Raw genomic sequence first — 24,009 nt, forward strand, 5'->3', positions numbered from 1 at the left:
TAAAGCATATGTCCCTTTTTCTCGGCAGCTGGGATGTTTAGCTCTTTCAGCTTATCTAGGATTGTGAGTACCGAGGGCGTCTCAGTGGTGGCGGAGAGCTGGTCCTCAGGTGATAGAACTGATTGTGAATCTGCCTCGGTTTCCTTTCCTTTGGCTGCGCTCGACAGCAGGGCGCAGCTCCAGCTTAAATACACCCATTACGCAGATGTATTCTCCATCCTCCCTTTGCTGTAGAAGAAAGGAGAGGTGTTCTGTGTGTGGTTTGTTTCTTTGATGTGTGGCCAGTATGAATCACTTAAATCATATATACTAAGATGCGCTTTGCTTCCAGAGGTGGTCCTCAGAGCTTCCTGGATACAAATAGATGTGGGAGAAAAGGATGTGCTGTTGGTCAGGTTTACTTTTTATTAGTAATTATGATGGTGGTACTACTAGTAACCATATGTGCCACACACTTTATGTTTTCCTTGTATTATTTCATTTAAATTTCAAATCAGTTCTGTAATCTGAAAGATTTGAACCTGCGTCCCTTTTCTTTCTACTATCCTTACGTACACTGAGAATCGTCTCTGAGGGAGTCTAAAAGAAAGTGATGCAGTCACTCAGCCTCAATTGGAATAGATCTTCGCGTTGCATTATCTTTCCTGTTAGCATGGAAGGGACCTCTGCATTAGGCACAAGGGCTCCTTCAGGCAATTGTAAACTCATGCTAGTAATTGTGGCTTTTTAAGGGAGAGGGCACTGACTTTCGCTCGCCAAGAGCCCTCAGGGTTACTCAGTTGGATCAAAAATGTGAGAGGACCACGAGAAATGAGATGAGTCACAGGCGAGAAGTGGAGCCGGAGTGGGGCTCCTAGGGTCCCAGGCTCCTGTGTGTGTCTGTAGCTGGAGAGGCGTGTCTCTGGGTGAGTGTCCCACGGGCGCTCTTCTGTGGTGACCGCACAAAGCCAGCTTACGGGCGGTTACCCAGCGAGGACCCCAGGAGCTGTGCAGGCAGCTTCAGCAAGGGCAACTGCAAGCAGCCTCATCGGGATGTAAAAGTTAGATTTGGGCGATGGAAGTGTTTCTCATGTGAGCAGTATTCCGAAAGGTACCTGGAAAGAAGACGCGCAGATCCCAAGAAGGCAAGCAGACATTCATTGCTCAGTTTATGTGTTTCAAGACTTTTAACAAGATTTCCCCTTTTCTAAATTTTCTAGGGAATTCCCTGGCGGTCTGGTGGTTAGGACTCGGTGCTCTCAAGCGCTGGGCCCGGGTTCCATCTCTGTTCCGGGAACTAAGATCCCGTGCGCCATGCGGTGCAGCCAAACAAAAACCAAAAAACAAAACAAAAAAGAAATAAGTTTTCTATGTAATGTGTATTACTTTAGTATTTACATGAAATGAAAAGTAATATTTAAAAAATATAAACATGCTTGCTTTTTACATATGTTAGAGGAATCTATAGTAGTGTATTTTTGTTTCTTATATGATTTTACATTGTTTTTTGTAATAAGTCTTTCTTTTAAAATACTTTTTTTTTTTTTAAACCTAGGGACTCCTTTCCATTTGATCAGCAGTTTAACATTTTGATGAGATTTATTGTGGATCAAACCCAAACTCCTAACCTCAAGGTCGGTAACTATTTGTCATTATAGTTCAACCTCTAGAAGTCAAATTTGCTTAAAATATAATTGTTTATACATGACTCATATTTGGCTATTGTGAGTAGATCTGCTGTAAGCAACATGTTTCCATTTCTCTTGGTTCAGTACATAGTAGAGAAGTTGCTGGTTTATTGGGTAGGGACATGCTTAACTTTATTTTAAACTGCCGAAATGGTTATGTCAGATTATATTCCTACCAGCGGTGTCTGAGAACTCCAGTTGCTCCACATCCTTACCAACATTTGGGCATTATTACAGTGTTTCACATTAATATTTAATGTAGAGAATTTTGGTGTGTTAAAATAGGTATCTTATTGGAATGTTTTTAATATTAACGTCGTAACACATGAAAAATGAATTGGCATGTTTTATAAACATCATACCTATAAGAATGAACTAATGGTATTTGAAGGAGGATGTGCTCCTTTGAGTGACATCAGGTACATTGTCTGTTCTTTGATCACTAATTTTGCTGAGGTTTTTAGGAGAGGCCCAATAAATAACAACCCTTTTCTCCTGATGTCAAAACCAAGTGAGACCTTGGTGGGGAAGTTAGAGCAGAATTATGGAAGGTAATTATTGAATTACCTTCAGTGCTGCCTTGCAAGACCTGGCCTAGAGTGGCTGAAAAATAAAACTCACACAGAGTTGTACTTGCCCCGCGGTCGGTGGCAGAGCTGGAGGTCCCCCTGGTGCCTCCACCCCTCACCCCAGCGGGGGCTCCTGCCCGGCACGTGTCTTGCGGCGTCTGTGAGGAGCAGAGCCTGCCTCCTCTGCAGGCCCGGCAGTCACAGAGGGAAGGGGATTAGGCTGCAGGCCTCCCTTCTGTTCCCAGGCTTCCCTGTCAGTCATCTCATGCTTTTTCACTGCTGGAGGGCCCCTGCATGTAGGAACATAAATCCAGGAGAAAGGTGGTGTCCCCTCAGTAGTGTGTTCTTTTCTCTGAGCACCAGTTAAGAGTTCTGTTCAAAGATTTATAAAGTGTACCTACTGTTTATAATTGTTGGATCTTTCAGGTCAAAGTTGCTATCCTGAAGTACATCGAGTCTCTCGCTAGGCAGATGGACCCAACAGATTTCATAAACTCTAGTGAGACAAGGCTTGCTGTTTCTAGAATTATAACCTGGACGACAGAACCAAAGAGTTCAGACGTGAGAAAGGTATGTCCTTAGGCACGTGTCACGAAGAGGCATTTATGGGAACTTGTAAACCACCCACAAGCCTACACGCAAACCACTGTCGCTCCTTTTCTAGGAAACCAAGGCTCTGCTCCTGTCCCTCCAGCTCCGTCTAGTTGCAGCCTTTGAAGATCAAAATGAAAATCTGAAATCTTGTATCATGGGAGACACCCTGATACCAAGATGTTGTGTTGTTGCTTTTTTTTTTTTTTTCAATCACCTGAAAAGAAATATTTGCTATTTTCTTCTGAAATGGCACGTTGAAAGGCATATAACACAGTGGAGGGAGCACGGGACCCTGTTATTTCTATTCTTAGGTAGTATTCTGCCTTAGGACTACTATGAAGATGAATTCATATATGTTAAAAGCATGATCCATTCCTGACAGGTTATAAGCACACAGGAAGTGTAAGTTATCACTCTCTTCGTTGTTTCTATTATTCTCTTCCTGTCAGTGTCCTGTTCTTCTACACTTGAGTTTCACACATGGCCATTGTTCTTTTACTTTATATATAAACAAGCTAGCCTTTCAAAGTTACTGATAAAAACCAGATTTCTTAGTTCTGGTTTCAGACTAAAAGTACTTGATTTTGGTTATTTGTATGTAATCGTGAACCTTGCTTTTTTTTTTTTTTTTTCTTTTCTTTTTTTCCCTGTAGTATACTCCTTCCACCGCCATCCGTGCCAAAATAGTCCTTTGGCCTTGGGGTAGAGTTGGTAACGTGGACCACTTGGGTCGAGGCAGGGTTAAGGATGATTCCAAGAGGTAGTTAGCGAGGTTGTTGTGGTTCCAAATGCCCCTGAACACCTAGCTCCTGCTCTAATGGAATCCAAGGAAGGGAACCAAAGAACCACCTGCAGGGTTTCTTTGGGAAGGTCACAGCCAATGTAATTCTCCAGCCATTGTACAGTAATAAACTAAGTTGTCCAAGGTCAAAGAAACAAGGATGAATTTTATTAAAGCACTCATTCAAAATTACTGTTCTAATAGTAAATAATATTTTTGATTTATGATCTGTTTGTAAAATGTTTCAATATTTATTGAAAGAGCATTTCACTGGCAACCTTTAATTTAACCATTAAGCCTCTTTGGGACTTGGGAGGTGGTGGCATGATTTGGTTGATTGGAACGTCAGAAAGATATTTGTGTTACAGTTTTCAAAGTCACAGATCAACCAAGAAATACAAGAGCCCAAGTACAACCTCCTATCTTTAGTCATAACACGTTGAGTACGTGTGTCTATATGAGTATGTGTTTTTGTAATTGAAGGTTACTGAAGTGTTCCCTGCCATGGGGCTGGAAGATGTTTTAGACATGCACGTTATTATCATGATTAGGGCCTGTATGGGAACAGCCAGCTTTGGTCATCATGGCTACTTTCTCTGGACATGCACATTAAACATTTGAGCTCGGATTTATTGTTCTAACCTTTCTAATCAGGACACTAGAGGAATGTTTTTCCTTGAGTTATCTAGCCTGGGGCATCAAAACACTGCCTCCAGTGTCTGCCCGCACGTCTTCCCCTTCCCCATTGTGAGGACTGCCAAACACCCCACCTTCAGGCTGAGGTCGAACCTGGCCCCCGGGACAGTAATCCCGGCCCCTCAGAGGGAGCTGAAAAGCTTTACGTCAGTAGTTCTCAGTCCTGGCTGCAATGAAAACTAACCTAGATGGCTGTGCTCTCCCCGCAGTCACTTGACTTCACCAGTACAGAGTGGAGCGTGGACGTTGCTCTGTGTCTGGTCGGGGCTCCTTCCACTCTTGGCTGATCTTTAATGCGGTGTTGAGGCCCATCAGTTTAGGCCGTTCCCCTGGGACTGAACCTCAGGCACGCAGGCTGCTGACGTAGTCTTGACCTGGTTGCCGCTAATTCTCTCGGGGCCCAGCCTGGGCCCTGGGTGTCTTCAGGGCGAGGCCTGGCCCTGCCGTTCCCCGTGCCTCCTCCACCTCTCTGCTTTTGTTCACCCTGCATGCTCAGCACCTAGCACAAGACCTGTAAAACAAAGTAGGCATTTAGTAGGTATTTTCAGTGAATTAATGAATGATAAATACCCAAAGAGAGGGCTTCCCTGGTGGCGCAGTGGTTGAGGGTCCGCCTGCCGATGCAGGGGACGCGGGTTCGTGCCCCGGTCCAGGAGGATCCCATATGCCGCGGAGCGGCTAGGCCCGTGAGCCATGGCCACTGAGCCTGCGCGTCCGGAGCCTGTGCTCCGCAACGAGAGAGCCCACAACAGTGAGAGGCCCGCGTACCGCAAAAAAAAAACAAACAAAAAAACCCAAAATCTCTATTCAGCAAAACTAGTCGTCAAAAATGAAAGATAAATTAAAATGAAGCCAGCAGGAGACTCTCATTTTAACCTCTCTGCCTCTTTAAAAAGGGCTCACCTGATTATCACCACACAGGATAATCTGCCCTTTAAGTCAGCCAATTAGGGAGGGACTTTATACCTGCAGAACCCCTTCTGCCATGTAACGTAATTATGGGAGTGAAGTCCATCACACGCGCAAGTCCCGCTCACCCTGGGGGAGGGCTGTAAGGCTTACCCACCAGAAGGCGGGGACCCTGGGGCCCACCTTACGCTCTGCCTACCAAGGCTTTGGTTTTCGGCGGCCTGGCATGAGTCTTCCATAGTTAGTTATTCGGTAGTTCCTTAGCTCTTACCTGAATAGGGAGCTTTTTTACCTAACTATGCAAATTGTAATGAGGTTCATTTTAGCAGGCGCATCTCTGCATTCTGAGCACCCGGTGACATTTTTTTTTCATCCTCGAAGATATTCGTGGATTTGATTGTGGCTTTCGGTTGTATCCATCGAGCACTCACTAGGATAGGCTTGTTAAAGCACAGTATTCAAATGCGTGTTCTTTTCCCTCATACAGGTGAATCCTTCCTGGAGACAGAGCCGCTTTTATTTAAATGCTCTGTTTTGCGGTTCCATCCACTGGATATTTATATAAATGTACATACTGTTGTGAGTGATGCACCCACCTTATCCAAGAATTTGAGATGTGTTCTAAAGATTGTCTGAATGAATGTAGTGCCTAAGTAAATTAAAATACTTAGAAATTGTGATATGGTATATATCACTCTGTGCTAAGATTTTAAACTGTCATCACTGTTATTTTAAATCTGCAAGGAAAGAAAACAGGCAGCGTTTTCATCTGGATAATTTAGTGCACTAAAGATTTGCTTGCTGATCTCTTCTAAGTAGACATATGTTTTGCCTTGCCTGTAATTTGCAGAGTTATTAAAAGGTTGTATCAGGTGCTAGGGAAATCTTGCTGATTTTCATGATCAGAAAAGCACTTTCTGATCATGAACCAAGTTCTCCTGTTGGTGCTGACTTAATTTCCTAAGAGTAGGGCAAGGTTACATTCTGAATACTAGAAGAGCCCTACAGTCTGAAATCTATGCAGTAAACTCTCATATTGACCCTATCCTTAGAGAATATTAATTTTATACAAACAGTACTCGGGAAGTTTGCAGGCAGTGCAGCGCCTCCTCGGTATATCTCCTGTTTGGGAAACAACTTTAGACATTTTAAGCTGACAAAACTCTTGATTCACTGACTTTAGTGTTTTTGATATTTTGTTTCTCTTTTTATGTCAGTGTTCTGGGGTGTTTCCTCTCAGAGGGAGTCGGGTGTTTGAATATTTAAGATGTTGAGGAGGGAGGAAACACAACCTAAACCAAACCACGAGCCAGTCGTCAGGAGGCGCGCAGCGCGCTTGCCTGGCTGGGACTGACTTGGATGGATGGAAAAGCCCCACCCAGCTTTAACTGGCCTGCTTTATTCCCAAAGTAACCTTTTCCATTTTTTAAGTATGGGAGTCCTGAGAGTTGTGTTGACCAAACTACACAGACATATGCTGGACCTTTCTTTTTTCTTTTTTTAACATCTTTATTGGAGTATAATTGCTTTACAGTGGTGTGTTAGTTTCTGCTGTATAACAAAGTAAATCAGCTATACATATACATATACATATACCCCCATATCCCCTCCCTCTTGCGTCTCCCTCCCACCCTCCCTATCCCGCCCCTCTAGGTGGTCACAAAGCACTGAGCTGATCTCCCTGTGCTATGCGGCTGCTTCCCACTAGCTATCTATTTTACGTTTGGTAGTGTATATATGTCCGTCCTGCTCTCTCACTTCATCCCGGCTTACCCTTCCCCCTCCCCATGTCCTCAAGTCCATTCTCTACGTCTGCGTCTTTATTCCTGTCCTGCCCTTAGGTTCTTCAGAATTTTTTTTTTTTTTAGATTCCATATGTGTGTGTTAGCATATGGTATTTGTTTTCCTCTTTCTGACTTACTTCACTCTGTATGACAGACTCTAGGTCCATCCACCTCACTACAAATAACTCAGTTTCGTTTCTTTTTATGGCTGAGTAATATTCCATTGTATACACGTGCCACATCTTCTTTATCCATTCATCTGTTGATGGACACTTAGGTTGCTTCCATGTCCTGGGTATTGAAAATAGAGCTGCAGTGAACGTTGTGGTACTTGACTCTTCTTGAATTATGGTTTTCTCAGGGTATATGCCCTGTAGCGGGATTGCTGGGTCATATGGTAGTTCTATTTTTAGTTTTTTAAGGAACCTTCATACTGTTCTCCATAGTGACTGTATCAGTTTACATTCCCACCAAGAGTGCAAGAGGGTTCCCTTTTCTCCACGCCCTCTCCAGCATTTATTGTTTGTAGACTGTTTGATGATGGCCATTCTGACTAGTGTGAGGTGATACCTCATTGTAGTGTTGATTTGCGTTTCTCTAATGATTAGTGATGTTGAGCATCCTTTCATGTGTTTGTTGGCAGCCTGTATATCTTCTCTGGAGAAATCACTAGACCTTTCTTAATGCACTGTGTCTGTATTAGGATAATACAGTGTATTCTAGAGTTGACCTCTGTTGACTTCTGCCTCTGCTACTTTTTAGCAGTGTGAACAAGTAGTTTAACCTCTGAATCCTTGTTTATTATCCATGAAATGGGAATCATGATATTTGCTTTAGGCGCTGTTGGGAGGACCAACTGCAATAAAACATATAAAAACCTAGATAGATACTACTCTGTTTGTTGTTGTAGCTTCAGCTATTACTGCTTGAGGGTTGCTTTGGTTTTGCTGCTGGTCCAAATTTTTTCTAGCGTTAGGAAGATTTTTTTTTCCCATCAGGCAAAGGGAATGCGGTAATGACAATAGAAATTTTAATGGTATGTTTATATTTTAGGGTTCAGAATCCCTGTATGTTTCCTTATCATACGTGATTCTCTAACATTGAGCACCTGCTTTGTCAAGTGAACTAACAGATTTATTAGCCCCCAAATGTTGTTTTGAGAAAGGCAGGAAGTAAAGGCATGGCAAAGAAAATTAGAGATTATAAAGGTGCTGTTGCCTGGAGCAGGAAAAGTATATATAAATAGCCTTCAAAAGTCGACATTTCTATTTGAAAAAAATTTTAAATCTCTGATTATACATAGGCAGCGTGTCCTAATCTGAAAGCTCAGAGTTTTACCATCAAATAAGTTTTGAACCTCAGCTGAATATGACTGCCTCGCTCAAGTCTCATTTTGATCTGTTTGCAAGAACACTGTTACTTCCAGGAGGCGTTGTGATGATTATGAAGGACTTAGCAAATGATGGAGGTTTAACACTGGCAGTTCCTGTTATTATTCTTAAGGATACTGTTACTGTTCCGTTATTATTCACAGATTTTTAGATTGTATAATCTCTCTCTATATATATGACTTTAGAAAAGAAGCCAAATACCTGTACAGCTTACCAATAACCATGGTTTTGAGCGCGTGCTTCTTGTCTCTGATTAAACCCTACCCCTTTCCTGTTTGTCCGTCCCCGCTTCAGCGTAGTCGAATAGGTGAGGATCTCCCCACTAGGTCAGCCTCCACCTGCTCTGGGCCTGGAGAAGGAAACTTGGAAGAAAATTGTAAACAGGTAGATTTAAAACTGTGTGCTAACTTGCAAAAAGATACTTCAGTGTTTGCATTGAGATTGTTAATCCTGATTACCCTTGTGGAGACACAGAAGATTTTGAAGAACCCTAAAATTAACATAATACTACGTGAGCCAGAGCGTGCGTGCGCGTGCGTGCGTGCACCTGTGTAAATGTTGTGTTTTGGTATGTTTTATGATTAACTGCCTTCCCAAAGAAACAACCACGTTGCAGACAGGCTTCTACCATATTTTAACAAAATAGCAATGGAGAGATGCTAAATTTAAAATGTCTGAAGATTTTGAAATACCTTCTCTTTGGTGGTTTTTCTAAAGCAATTTTAATCACAGTCTGAAGGGAGCAGTAATATTTGTTTAATAAATTTAAAAAGCCCTCTCCTCAAATTTTAAGTTCTCCATAATTAATACTGACACTGAAACATTTGTCAAAGTTTTATTGATCTCCTGTCTGGAAGAATCCTTTTCTGCTGTGAGGCACATGGCATTCAAGGCCATCGATAGCCTGCAGGTTCTTTTCAGACACTAGCAGTGAGATTTGAAGGCCCTTTTACCCTCACCCCCCAAGTTCTACTGTAGGGGCACAAGTGGGAGTCATTTCCTTTTAGGTCGCCACTTGGTCGTTAAAGTACGTCACCCCAGAGTTGCCCGTTAGAAAACGTCAGCAGCAGAGATTTTGGTTTGATCTGGCTTTTCAATGGCCCTTCCTCACATGGGGCAGGAGCTCCAGGTTGGGACAGCGACACCCTCTGGTTTTGGGCTCATTATTGAACACGAGCTCTGCCCCAGGCTTTTTAAAATGAATCTCTCCAGCCCATGCCCATATTTGGAATTATTCCTGCAGTGAGAGCATATTGATGGTAACGATAAATATAACCCAGTTGTCATCCTTGCCTGGACATTCTGGTATTCAGACTCCTCACTGATACAGAGAGTTGTAGATAAAATGTTTCAGGATCATAACAGTCTCATTCTTTTAAAACTTTGATGTGAAATCTTTTAAAAATAATATACTTAAATGATACTTTCCATCCATTTCTGGAGCTTGGGTTTCAGAAAAAGATTTTACTTTGAAAACAGCTTTAGGCCAAAGGGTTACTTTTGAAAACTAATAAAATCATTTACATTTTATATTTTGGAAAATGCAAAAACAAATTATATTCACTTATATGCGTAAGTCACACACATACCATCTGTCCAACGAGTTATTTTCAGAATTCCCTGTCTTTCTATTTGATTTCTTATCAAAATTCAACTTTAGGGTTATTGAGAGAAGGTTCTTCAGTGGGTAGAAGTTGAAGTCTGCTGCGCTTTCTTTTCCCATATGACGAAAAGTCACTAATGTTAAGTAGCCACGAATTAGCACAGTCTCTAGGCCTGTCACCTTGCAGCCCTCTTGTTCTTAAAAGATCCTACCAGTTTTATAATTTGCTTCATGGAAAACCCCAAGTAAATTTTTAGTATCAGGTATCTTGTCATTCTGGGAAGAAATCAGGTCTAAAGACAGTGGCACATTTCACATAAAAACATGCTATTCAAAAATGTGACAATACATTTAATAGTTTTCTAATGCCATTTTCAACTTTCTTATTAAATTGGTGATGCTGATTTTTTTTTCCCTTGGCCGAAACTCAAGTCTGCTTCTTTGCTTCTCTTTGAAGTGCAGTGTTTTCTGCATGCATTTTTTTCCCACATCTAATAAAATTTTTTTTAATGCACAGGTTACTTTGCATGATTTGGGGAATTTGCTTTTATACAAATCATATTAACAGTGTGTTAAAGTGATGGTGAAATAGATTTCTTCAGATAACGATTTGTTAAAACTGTTCCAATAATGACATGTAGAAATGCGTGTTTTAGTACAATCAATAATAATGTTTTTTGCCTGTCTTGTGAAAGCACACTGGCCCTTATGATTTAATTTGGTTAGAGAGGCTATTAATGACCATATTTGGAAGTCAAGGGTAAAAGTAAGATCCTTTTGCCCAATGCTGTGCTTAATAAATGCTTATGACATTATGAAAGATAATTTTTTATTGTGTAAAATATGTTATTCTACTGATATTTCAAAATTTGTAATTAAGTTTTCATTTTGGTTAAATACATTTGGGTCTTTGGATTTTTTTTTTCCTTCTCCAGGTACAAAATAGTAATTTTATATTAACTGGACCTAGAATTAATTTTAACATCATGAAAGCATTGAAGTGGGATTTTTTGTGGGTGTTTATTTCCAAAAAATTTCTCAGCAAACATGTTTCTATGTAATATTCTATCAAGTGGAAAAAAATTTAGGATAATTAGTGCAATCCTAAATATTACAGTCTTTGGAAAAGTAAATGTTTGCTTCTAGTCGAAAGATTTTCATAATAAGTTTTCCTTTCTTTTGACTCTTAGAAATTTGTAAGAAATGCCTGGTAGTACTAACTAAAATTTTCTTTTGGAATAGTTCTTCTAAATCAAAACCCTTGTAACTAACTCCGAGGGCACTGTTTCCAAAGCTCGAGCACCATAGCAGGCATGTAGCTTTCCGGGGAAGCCTGGGTCTCGCTGCTGGTGTTCTAGCTGCTTGCTCTTCCCCACTTTGCTGCTATAGCCACTACGAGCATATGTTGTCTCTAATAAAGAAAAGTAGAACATTTTCCAAAAGGCAGAAGAGTAGTAACTTTTTAATTCGTACCATGTAAATCTAGTTTGCTTCCCACAGACTGTCTCTGTCCTCAATTCATAGATGTAAAAGTAGGAGTTTTTCAGATGTATTTGAACTCTATTTCTAATGTTTCTTAGTCACTAGGAAAAGTGGTTTTTCAAGATAACACAGTGGTAGCTTGTTTAGAAACTTGTTCTTTCCAGGGTGTGCTAGGAGCCTTTGTCCGGTTCTGACTTACTAGAATGGACAATCTTAAGCCTTTTCAAATGTTCTGATTGTTTCATTTATGTACTCACCAGCTTTGTCCCTAGTGTTGGACAGCAGAGGAAAAAAGTTTCAGGAATTTATTGTTAATGTGCTGTTGTAAAATCCAAGGCCAGGGTGTTCAGTGAAACCAGGGCTTATTTTCCATATTGAAGTTTGGCTGTTTATAGTTGATGATGGTATTTCCTCTAGGTGCTGTTTGTTTTTTTTATGGCACAGATGTCCTCTTATTATTTATTCTACTCATACAAAACAGATTTCTTTTAAAAACAATTTTGGGAATTCCCTGGTGGTCCAGTGGTTAGGACTCTGTGCTTTCACTGCTGGGGGCCCGGGTTCAATCCCTGGTCAGGGAGCTAAGATCCCGCGAGTCGCGTGGTGCGGCCAAAATAAATAAATAAATAAAATAAAGTAAAACAACTTTAACGAGCATTTTGACCAAGATAGGCCATTGTACGTGACGTAAATTAACCATCTCTTCCGTTTCTAGGCAGCACAGATTGTGCTCATCTCTCTGTTTGAATTGAACACTCCTGAATTTACCATGTTACTTGGTGCCTTGCCAAAAACATTCCAGGATGGTGCCACCAAACTCCTGCATAACCACCTCAAGAACTCCAGTAACACCAGTGTGGTGAGCGCTTGGGTCACGGTTGGTGGCCTCCACTTACCCGTCCCCGTGTAGAGCAAATGCTCAGTTGTGTCTGCCACTCTGTCTGCTCCAGCTGACAGCAGTCACTCAGCTTTGGGAATGCCTGCAGGACAGTTATCCATTTTGGGTTTGTATGCACTTAAAATTGACCTTATGATTCTGGAAAAAATCACCCTGATTATGCAGAATCTGCCCATTTATTTGCACGGGGGTTCAAGGGCCGAGGGGCAAGCGGAACTGTGTCCTGTATTTATCCCTCGCGTGATGGAGCTCTTCTGCCTTCCCCCAGGGCTCTCCGAGCAACACCATCGGCCGGACTCCCTCTCGACATCCCAGCAGCCGGACCAGCCCCCTGACCTCCCCTACCAACTGCTCCCATGGGGGCCTGTCTCCAAGGTAATGCCATTTCAACAGAAGTGAAGACACTAAGGCACCCCGATGACTGTCTAGGTTCCTTCTAGGTTTTTAGACCAAGCTTAATACCAGAAAGCGTATGGGTACCAGGAGCCTACGGCTCCTATAGCCCTCACACAAATCTTAACCGTGTCACTTGGGGCAAAGTGGTAAGCTTCTATGGTGAAATGAGCGGTTTCTGCTGAATGGTCTCTGAGGTTCTTCTAGCTCTAAATGCTTTCTTCTAGTACCTTAAAGATTTTAAAACTGAAAGTTATGTTTAGAGCCCTGTTTCATGTAGAAAGCATTTAGAAACTCATCACCTACTCTGTAAGCGATAGGAGCACCTACGGGTGTTTGATCGTCTAACTAAACCCTTTATAATCAGTCCACACATAGTCTGGGGTAGTTTCCACCCAAGTGGCCATTCTGGACTCACGTTTGAAGCCGAATGCTGCTCTGAGAAGGGATTGAGAACCTGAGAACTAAAACTGGATCAGCATTTTCAGACTCGTGTTGGGACCATGTGAACATTGGCCTAACAGAGTCTGGGGCAGTGACTTAGAAGGAGAAGAGAGTTTGCCTTGAGATCTTTGGATAACATTTCCCATCTGGCCAGAGCCCTTAGAAGTCCCTGCACGACGGCTTTCATGACCCCCTGGCAGGTGTTGGAGTTTCTCATGGCCCCACTCAGAGTGGTGACCCTATAGGCCACAGCTTTTAGGAAGGAGCCGGAGGCTGAACCTGCAGGGGTCATGCATGTGTGTTTGGCTCCAAGAAATGCAGGGCTTTGAGATCACTAACAAGAATCAGGAGGCTGTGTCTTAAGGGTTGCTGACACCACGATCTTAAAATTGGAGGAAAATGTCACAAGTATGCCATATGCCATACCTTTTAAGAGTTACTTCTTCAGCTGGAAGATAGCAAAATGTAAGCGCCTTCAAATTTAGACTTCTTTAATGCTCAAGACTCTTCCAGACTCCTCCATCCTTACCACTGAAGTTGTCTTCAGTTTCTCAAGTTATCATATAAATATTTTGGAAAATGTCAAATTTGTGTTTTTCTCTTGGAGAAACAAAATATTTTGTATACTTAGAGTATCCTAGTGTTTATATTGCTTTATGTTTCATCCTCCTAAGGTCCCCTGGTACTGTACGTAGGTAGAATGAAGCATAGTGTTATGTTTCCAGATTTGGTCTGTGTGGTCATGGTTTCAGCAGGCTGGTATAATTAGACGCTTGAGACCAGAGACTAATGGAAACATGTCTGACTTTCCCCAAGTGTGTCTGTGGCTCAGCGCACTTGTTTTTTAAATGTTACCATCTGTATCAAAACAAACGGTTTGTCTTAAGTGACCCCAGTGTTGGCAGTAAAATCATGGAGTTCTCCTCCTCGGTAGGAGAGAATTTTATGGAGAAGTTGTCTTCTCTGTAAATTGTTGCCTTTGTTTAGAAATGGTACTTCTGCAACATTGGGAAATCTTTTCCTCCATAACACACAGTTCGTACTTCTTATTTTTTAGTTATTTCATTAATAGGGTGGCACATTCTTTAGGTAATAAACAAAAGGTAAAATTCAAATGAAGTATTTTGTTATATGTGCTCATGGTCTAAGCAAAGGATTGGTGGGAGCTGCTAGCATAATCCAGCAGAGCTAAGACTTGGCTAGGTATTAAGCTTCATGGATGTCCAGATTATTTAAAAATCCTAATTTAGTTTTCCACGTCACCATATTCATTCTTAACTAGCCTGGCCTAAATTTTTACTGTTAGGGTTACAGGTGAGTGGAAGAAATGGGGAGACTTATTTTCAATCTTAAAAAGTCCAAGTGTGACCTAAATATTTTCTTAGCAAGCAATTCTTCTTTAAGGGATTATTTAGTTGTGTAATTTCTTTCTTTCTTTTTAAACACAATATGCCTTCAGTCAGTGCATAAGTAGCCAGAATGGCCTTAGCCAACTTGAATTCAACAGGAGAAATAATTTTTCTCACAACCAGAACTGTCCAGAAGTGGGAAAAGCTGCCCCCATGTCATCATATCACGGGAAATATTCAAATGGGCTACATACATTCTACCAGGAAATTTATGAAAGGAATGAACTCTTGCACTAAATAGGAGAATGTACTGGGTTACCACATTCTAAGTAGGGATAGACCAATTCTACAGGATATAATCTCAGCTATTTTTCTGAGCGGTGCTCTTGAAACATTTATTTTCTATGACCCACTATTTTATCTTTCCCATTGGATGTTAGCTTTTTGTCCTTAAGGGAAAGAGTTACTGAGTTGTTTGTTTTTAATCTAACTTTGAGTATCAAAATAAACTAGTTACTTTTTTTTTAGTCCAAAAATTCTACACTCAGATTATGCTGGGAATAAGAAAATACTCTAACATGATGAACACATTTAATTTGATAGTTTAAAAAAAAATCGCTAGTGAGGAATTCATTTTTATCCACCCAGTAACATTAGAGAAGCCGTAGCAAACAAGTTAGACTTCTGTGGAAGTTCCATCCATCAGTCATCATTTCTGTGGGAGAGAGGAGTCCTGCTTATTCCCAGCGAGCAAACAGATGCTCCAAGTCTTTGGGGAGAAGACGAATGGCCTGGAGTGTTCCATCATTAAACACACATTTACATTTCAGCTCATCTTACCGAGTGTGATCGATGCTAATTGAAAAACAGAGTTGCAAGGGGCTTCAGCAATTACGTGCAGTCCGTTCCCTTTAAGATAGAAAAAGCACGTGGCCGTCCTCACTCTGGTCTGCTGTGCATTCTTGACAAACATGCCGTGGAGCACTCAGCAGATAACTTCTGGTAACCCAACAATAAAAGGCAATTTTAGGTGGATTTTACACTCATCCTGTCAGACGATCAAGCGTGTGCACAGACTCAAGGTGGGGATCAAGCTGGAGACCCCCTCCCACAGGGAGGTGCTGGCGCATCCTCTTGGTCCTCCCCCTACTGGCAGGGCCCCAGTTGAGGGGGTCTCCCGTGTCCTCTTGTGCCGCTGACTCAGTGTGTGGCCTAGAGGAGGCCTTTGGCCCTTCTGTGCCACAGTGACTGCTCCCCTCCACACCTTGTATTCCTTATAAAATGGGGCCTTCGCTGTCCTCAGGTGAAGACCAGCTCTGGACCACTGCTCTCAGAACCGCCATGAGTGCCGGGGCAGGCGTGCTGCTCCATAGGGACCCTGGTCCTGTGGACCCCTTGGCCTGGTGTCCCATTTGCGGTCAGCTCAGTTCACGCCCGTCCCGTGTCTCTGGGTCTGTTGAACTGCAACAGTTGTTAGAACTCTGGCGGGGCCTTTGCACACCCAGGTCACTTAGGGACACCTGCCAGGTCAGGAGAGCCTGTGTTCTCAGGCGCACTTTAGTCCTCATATCAGGTCACGTGAGCATTCCCCCCTCTCGGAGCCAGCCTGTGGGCCATGGCCCGCCCCCCGCCCCCCCAGTGGTGCTGTTGTTTTCACAGAAGGAAATACCCATCTGAGGGTCGTCCTGGTGGGGGGACGCGTTGTCCCCTGCCTGAGTGATCTGGCCGGGTGGCACCTTGCCTGAGGCTTCCTGCTCTCGTTCCTTTGGTCCCATTTGAATTAAGGCCCATGAATCCTTCTTTGGTTCTTTCTGAAATAACTGATTGCATTATCTGCAAGTACATCTGTGTTTTTTGCATGTAAGTGCTTGTAATTTCCTTTACACACACACAGTCCTGTAGTTGGAATCTCATGTGATTTAAAAACATAAATGCAGGACTCAGAACTGGTTCTTGCCCCCGAATGGTGCAGCATGACTCTGGGTAGAGCTTTGTCAGGGAGAGGGGCTCTAGGACACAGAGTATAGTGCGGCCCTTGCCTGTCTTGTCTCTTTCTCTGACTCTCGTCTTCTGATCACCACAGTCGGTTGTGGGGTTGCAGTGCCGATGGGTGGTCGAAGCAGCCAGCTCCCTTTCCTCAGCCTAGCTCCATCCCCACCGCTCCCTCCCACAAGACTCTCAGGCGCCCTTACTCTCCCAGGTAACGAGCTACCTGTTCCACTTCTCTGAGGTGTCACAATATTATTGCACTTCCAACGTCGCCTCAGGTCTCTGGGGAAGCCTCTCCGCCGCCTCCGGCTGAGACCAGAGGGGCTAGAGCCTTGGTGAGAAGTGTGAGCCAGGGGCGTGGCCTCGGCCAGACCTCTCGAGGACGCTCCCACGGTGCCCCCAAGAGAGGGGACCATTGCATCAACTGGCCACATCCACCGACATCTGTGGTTGCAGCGCTCGGGCCCTGGAAGGGGCTCGGGCGACGCATGCCGTCAGGGCCGCGACCGGGCGCGGTGTCCCCAGCCTTCTGCTCGACCGCACAGGGTCCTCAGTCCTGCTGTCAGTGGTGTGGGCCAGTGTCCTTCCTGATGTCCCGTCCTGATGTCCCGCATGTGCCGATAGTCTGAGGACTCAGATCCAGAAAGGCAGCCCCGAGAGGTGCCCTCCCTGTGACATCCCATAAAGGGGGCCCAGCACCGGGCGGGAGAGCCGTGGGGTCCCCACAGGCTTCCGGCCGAATGCGACAGTGCTTTACAAAGGAGGCTCCATGGGCTCCTACGGGTGCGTGTTTGAGGGTCTCTTAGGTGCTTTTTATAAACGCCCAAAGATCAGAGGATCCCTTCCCTGGAGCCCTATGATTACACGAGCAGAGGACGGAGCAGTCCAGCTGCCTCTGCTGTGTGAGCTGAGTTTGAACCCTCTGTGATAGGACGAGGGTAAAGACAAAACAAAAAACAGAAGTCTGTTACTTTTGAATGCCTCAGAGATAGCTTTTGCACAGAAGATTTACATTCTTACTTTATGTCCTCGACACAGTGAGACTGTATGTAGTAAACACGTCAGCTAAGTGTTTTAACAGCGTCTTCCTTTGGAAACTCTCCCAGTTCCGAAAGTAGCTTCTAAAGCGTGCAGAGACTCCTGTGGTGACTGTCCAGATGCGCAGGTTGGGGCACGGGCACGTCGACAGTGAGACGGCTGCGTCCTCAGTGTTAATAAAGCGTGCCACTGCATTTGTCTTAAAGGTTAGTCATGCCTCAACGTATCAGACCGGTTGATTGACCGTCTCCCAGTACACTGACCCGTGTGCCTTACTGGGCACCAAGCTTCACCCCCAGCCAGTCTCCCCATCCGGCCACTGAGACCACCCTCCAGAGGACATCTGTTCCCAGAATCACCTTTTCCACGTGTGTACAATGCTACAGCTAGCGCTTCACGAACAACTATAACTTCTGTTAACTGTCAGAGGGAGAGAGAGTGGACCCAGAGACCTTTACACTTAGAGAACCTATCGGTTACATAAAACTAAGAGGAAATCTGTATCTTTTCTCTTTGCTCTTCGCCAAAACCCTATCGATTTCATGAGAAGGAACAATTATCCTCATTCCATACCTAGTATCTTTTCCCTACAAAATGACAAAGAAGAAGCTCTCAGAAGGCACACTTCCTGTCTCCGGCTTTTCTTTCCTTGGTGACCTGACCTCACGCATCTCCCCGCCTGCACTGTGCAGCCTTTCTGCAGGGTGAGGCCAGAGCCTTCTTCTGCCCCGGTATTGGGTGCCCTGGCCTGACCTCAGGTCAGTGAGTATTGACCGATTGAGCAACTCTTCCTAATCTAAAGAACCCTATGGAAACCTTTCTGGAGTCTAATCACAGTGTTTACAGACTCCTAGGACCTGGCCTTTAACCTAAGGGATTATACCTCCGAGCTAAAACAAGACAGAATGTGAGGGCAGGTGGCAGATTGGGGTTCACCCAACCAGGTCTCTTCTAAGCAGAGCTGCTGCCTCCCCCTTGCTGTTCCCTTGTGGGTATTGCTTGTCGGGACCACATCACCTGTGATTCCCTGATGACGGCATCCACGGGAGTGTCCTTTTTCCCTATGAAATAAGGGCTCACGGGTATTGACTGGAAAAAACGCAAACGCCAGAACGTGAAATGGCAAGGAAAGCAACACTGTCTGCTTCCCTTTAGAGGAAAATAATGCTCCCTCTCACCTGGAGCTCACAGTTTCCACTTCGTACCAAGGAGATGCTTCAGAGCTCAAGCTAGTGAGTCTAAAAGAAGTGTCCCCAATAGATTGTGCCTGGCCGTGCACACGTTCTCCTAAATTGGAAGTCTGAGTTGGTTTATTAATTGAACGTAAGAAGGAGGAACATTAACTGGCAGAATCCTTTATTTTCCTATTTTAAAGAGAGGCGGCTATCATGCTAAAGTTATGTGAACCGAAATGAGGTATTTTAAGAAAGTTCAGGGTAGGAATAATGGGATGAACTACATGAAACCTAACATCTTCTGAAGCGACATGGAGAATAATATTGTGACATCCCTTAAAAGCTGAACGTCCCCCAGACTTCCTCCTGTCCATCCCTCCATCCTTCCTGTTTTGTTTTGGTTTTTTCCCTTTTGCATGGGCTATGTTACTCTTTTTGGTTGTTGTGATTAATAGTATTTTCAGGCATCTTTTTACATCTCGTATACATATTTTTTGTTTAAGTCACATTCAACCTTTATTTATGAAAAACGGTGTACTGGCCAGATGTATAAATGCCTTTACTCACACATAAGCTGGTGCTGTGCTGTTCTAGAAGGGGCCGGGGAGGGGAGCGGTCAGGGGGCCCCAGTGCTCCCCAGTCACGCTTTCTTCATGCCAAAGGAGTATTGCCTCTTAGACAGATAATGTTATGAACTTAGAAGGGGTTGAAATCTTGAATTCTGTTCAGGTTTTTTGATTCTGCTTCCTGCCAGTGTATACACGGAGTCTTAGCTTAGACAGATAATGTTATGAACTTAGAAGGGGTTGAAATCTTGAATTCTGTTCAGGTTTTTTGATTCTGCTTCCTGCCAGTGTATACACGGAGTCTTAGCTGTAAACGTGTTGAAACTCACATTTCTTTTTGTTTGATGGCCAGAGCCAGTCTTTGAGTTGGCGTGTGTTTTTGTGAGCTCTCCAAGTGCAGTTGGGGTGTCTGTGTTCTTTCATTCATCAGAAGAGAAGAATGGGTTGGTTCTACCTGGGCCAGGTTTGCAACAGGAGAGTGAATTCATCTCGCAGGGTGAATGAATTCAGATCTTGTACTCTGGCAGGACACTCGGGTCATTACAGCCTCCAGCCAGTAGAGGTCTGGCTACTCCAAGTGAGCGCTGTTCAAATCTTGTCTGCCCAAACCTTAAAAAAAAAAAAAAAAAAAGTGTGTGTGTTGAGGGGGAGGTTGGTAAACATTTTTTGTTTTTAAGTTACAGGGAAGTTTCCTCTCAACAGAATGCACAGGACTGGCTGGGTTGCCCTTAGCCGGGGTTCCCACCAGTGGGTGACTGGTTTCAGTTATTTCTCTTTGGAAGAAGAGGAAGATCGGTCTTCTTTAGTCCTTAATAGTGAATGTTGTTGAATGCTTACTTACATACAGCCAAGGATTCTTTTAATGTCCTTGGCAGTTCTCAGCATAGCTCAGGACTGTCTGGAGATTAAATTAGACCGACTCATCCGATTTTTTCTTGAATACTTTCTTGGAGCAAGTGACGGTTTATTCTTTTTGAGGGAAGGTAATGGTTTTTGTTCTTAGGATCTTCTGTCTGTTTCAGTGTACTTTTCAAACATCTAAAGGTCACTTGTTGATACACTGCGTCACGCCAGAAGGCTGTTGAGGATTTTTGCTTTACTTTGTGTTTTGCTGTGTATGCTAAATGTCTGAAAGGACGACAGTTGACGTCACTTTTCTGTAAGGGACAAATATTTCTTGCTTTTTGGAGTGCTTCTAGATACTCATCTGGAAGTGTGACTCATCTTTATAAGATCTGCTTTCACTGTAAAACTCCCACTATCCGCGTCTAGAAGAATTTGGTTATTCAAGCCAATTCCTGGATTAGATGGCGTGAGAGGCTTTCAGGAGTCCGTTGGTGGATCTGACTTCGAGGCATTTTCTACTCTGGGGTTTTATTTCATAGGTTTCTGATACTGGTGAGCATAACCCAGCTTTCTGAGGTCATGCACTTTGCTCCTTTAAAATTTGTGTGTAATAACTAGCTTTCTTTTCATTTATTTGTACATTTGAGACCAGTAACAACCAAACTGCTTTTTTCCATCTTCAAGATACGAAAGTTATTTTTCCACGTCCATTAACCTCGTGCATCGTCACCAGTTGTCACTCTTTGAGTTCCTGCATTCTCGTGGTTCTTGTTTCCCACTGGCTCTTATTGAGTGCTGATGTCATGTGTTTGGGACCAGATCTGACAAGGAAGCTGTATGATTCAATTGTCCAGTGGTGGTACTCTTAACAAAAGATGTCTTCCTTATCATTCCAAATCACCTAAAGAAACTATAATTATGTCTTACTCCGTAAATGATTAGAAGTCATTTTTACCCATACCTCAATTTTATGCATGTGCCTTAATTTAAGAAATGAAATATTTTTGCCCTTTAGCATGCTGGACTATGATACCGAGAACCTGAACTCTGAAGAAATCTATAGTTCTTTGCGTGGAGTGACAGAAGCCATCGAAAAGTTTAGTTTTCGAAGCCAGGAGGATCTGAATGAGCCCATTAAAAGAGACGGCAGGAAGGACTGTGATGTCGTGAGTACCCGCAGGCTAACAGGGCCATTCATCAGTGAGGGGGCGGTCACCACCCAGGCCGGTAGAGAGCTGTGTGTCCCTTAAGGAATACTCCTGAACGCTGACCGCGGGGATTACTGAACTCCAACATTATTTTTATCTCGTAGTTAGAATGGTATGATTTTAAGAGGCCCAAGGCAACTTTACGAAATTGCAGCAGCCCTCAGCTATCTTGGTGAAGAATGTTAAATGCCCTTTTTCTCAGCTGGCTTTCATTTATCCTGGACACGTTTTTGTTCCTCTGATATGATAAAAACAGTGAGCCTGCGCCCGACGCCAGCGTGGCTCTCCGGGAGCTGCAGCCTCCTGCAGAGGGGCAGAGTGGCGCAGGACAGATCTGCAGAGGAGACGATGTCACCCTCTGAGCACGGAGGCCACGAGGTCACGAGGCACTTGTCGGGTCAAGTAGGAGGTTGTCGTCTGAGAGGGGCCTGTGAGAAGGCAGAGGGATGGGAGTGGGCACGGGGGGAGGGAGAGGGTGGGCGTGCCCTGGTGTTGGGGAGGCCCTGGGAAGAGAAGGGCCCTCACACCAGGGGGTGCGCAGCCATCGTCCAGACTACTCTGGGGTCCCTGAAGAATCTGAAGGATTTTTAACCAGCGAAGAGCCATGGTCCCACGCACGTCTGAGGAGGGTCGCTGTCACTCTGCGATGGGGAGTGACCCTGGAGGGAGCTGGGTCGGGTAGCGCGTGAGCAGAAGCGGGAGAGCCGGAGAGTCCGGCAGGGACTGTTGAGGAAGTGCTGCTGCACCGCAGTGAGGCGATGTCACGGGGAGAAGAGGCGGTGTGGACCCCTGTGGAGCGCAGTGAGACATCCAAGCAGACGCAGCCATGGGCCTTCGGGTGCGCAGCCTGGAGTTGAGGCTGGCGATTTGGGCTGCAGGTGGAGGTTTGAGGGACACTGACTAGATGCTTGATGGTAGCTAAAGAAAAGTAAGTGAAATCAGCCAAGTGGAGGAGGGTAAGGGCCGAATCCTCAGGAGCATCACCACGAAGGGAAAGACAGAAGAAGCGGGCTCAAGAAGGAGAGCAGAGGAGAATGTGGCGTCCAGGAATTTGAGGGGGGCTTTCGGGAAGGATGTTCCAGCCAAAGGGGTCTCGAGTCAGACGTGGACTGAAAGGGCTCCACTGGATCTTTTTTTTACTGTCTTCATTAAATAGTCTATTTTAATCTAGAATATTTAAACCACACACAGTTACTCACCGGTGTTTGGATGTAGGGCCAAGACCTTTTCTTTGAGATTGGGCCCCCGTCTGGACTTCCGTCTTCTTTTTCTTAAATAGCTTTTAGACCTAATCACAGTCTGCAGTTTCCAGGGTTAGTTTCTCCGGGAGTCCATTGGGTGTTGTGAGCAGAGCTGAGAGCAGAGCTGGGAGTGGACACGAGGTCACAGTGGGCCGAGGGCCGACTCGAGCACAGGCTGGAGCGAGGAGGGGCCGACGGCGGGTGTGCAGTGGGAGAGACCTGGCCCGTGTGGCGAGAAAGGTGTTGGCTCTGCAGTGGGGGAAGTGGACGATTCATGGACACGGGTCCTTAAGGACGTGGGGAGGTGGCGAGACGGGGGCCCTGGGGGAGCGGGTTGGCCTTAGCCAGGAAGGAGGGGAGTGGGCCTGTGGGAGCAGGACTTGGAGGGTGTCCACGCTGGCAGCTCTGCTGTCCAGGGGCAGCGCTTGTGCTGAGGAGACGGGAAAGGCTTCTGAAGTGCATGCAAGGAACTTGGGGTCGGGTGTGGTTCTGATCAGGGAAACAGAAGTCCTGCCAGGAACAGCAGAGGCCCCAGGAGAAGCTGGATGATGGAGGTGTATAGCCAGCATGTAAAGAAAAGAAGGAAGAAAAAACATCTTTAGAGCCACCATTAACGCTTGGGTGTGCATCTTTCTGTTCCCTTAGGTGTACCTGTACATGTCTGTGTGTGCAGGGGTGTATGGAGTGTGTTCTTTAAGGTAAAAGTGACTTCATAGGGTGCCTCCTGTGTGGTGTCATCTTTCATGTGCCTTCTTGTGGCTGGATGATAGTTCAGCGTAAGGATGTGTGCCACAGTCATGTCCTCGGTGCCCTATTTGGGAACGTTTAAGTTGTTTCCAACTTTTCAAAGTATGAAAAAACACCGTGCCAGATGTTGAAAGGAGTGGGGGGAAGGTGGAGAGAGCAGGCCCGTACCAGGATGGGGAAGCGGGGGGCCAGGAGGGGCTGCGGGACTGGCAGGGGGTGGCAGACGGGGCGCTGACGGGTCTCGGCTCAGAGGGGCGGGGAGGGGAAAAGGAAGAGTTGAGGAAGTCCAAAGTCAGCATCTTCGCCACTCGTCACCAAATGTCAGCTAAGAAGCCGCTATAAAAGTGCACTAAGTGTGGAAGAGTCAGGCACCCGCATCTCTCTGTTCAAGCTTGACCAGCGGGCCCAGTCTGGTCAGACAGAGTCCATCAGGGCGCAGGTCACATCCATGGGGAGGGTGGGTCACACAGGCAGAGACAGACACAAACGCGTGCACGTCCAGCCTTCCAGGCAGTTACAGAAATCCCACAGGCAGATTCTGAGGTTCCATTTCTTTGTTTCAAGTAGAAATTAGAGCACTTGATGCCAGAAGGGACATCGGGAACGAGTGTAGTACTGATGGCCTGGAAAATTGATGCG

The 24,009-nt window shown here is 44.7% G+C and overlaps 1 protein-coding gene across 1 annotated transcript in view; it reads left to right on the top strand.

Annotated features, from left to right (window-relative positions):
* The window catches only part of CLASP1 (cytoplasmic linker associated protein 1), a 269,499-nt gene that overhangs the window by 210,186 nt on the left and 35,304 nt on the right, over nt 1-24,009 (top strand). Inside the window, exons 28-32 of the mRNA XM_082841350.1 lie at nt 1,535-1,613; nt 2,663-2,806; nt 12,192-12,335; nt 12,643-12,749; nt 21,190-21,340. Coding sequence (XP_082697476.1) covers nt 1,535-1,613; nt 2,663-2,806; nt 12,192-12,335; nt 12,643-12,749; nt 21,190-21,340 — 625 coding nt within the window. The remainder of the gene's footprint in view (nt 1-1,534; nt 1,614-2,662; nt 2,807-12,191; nt 12,336-12,642; nt 12,750-21,189; nt 21,341-24,009) is intronic.

Source organism: Leucopleurus acutus (assembly GCF_964270905.1).
Source record: "Leucopleurus acutus genome assembly, chromosome: 6".
Taxonomy (NCBI): domain Eukaryota; kingdom Metazoa; phylum Chordata; class Mammalia; order Artiodactyla; family Delphinidae; genus Leucopleurus; species Leucopleurus acutus.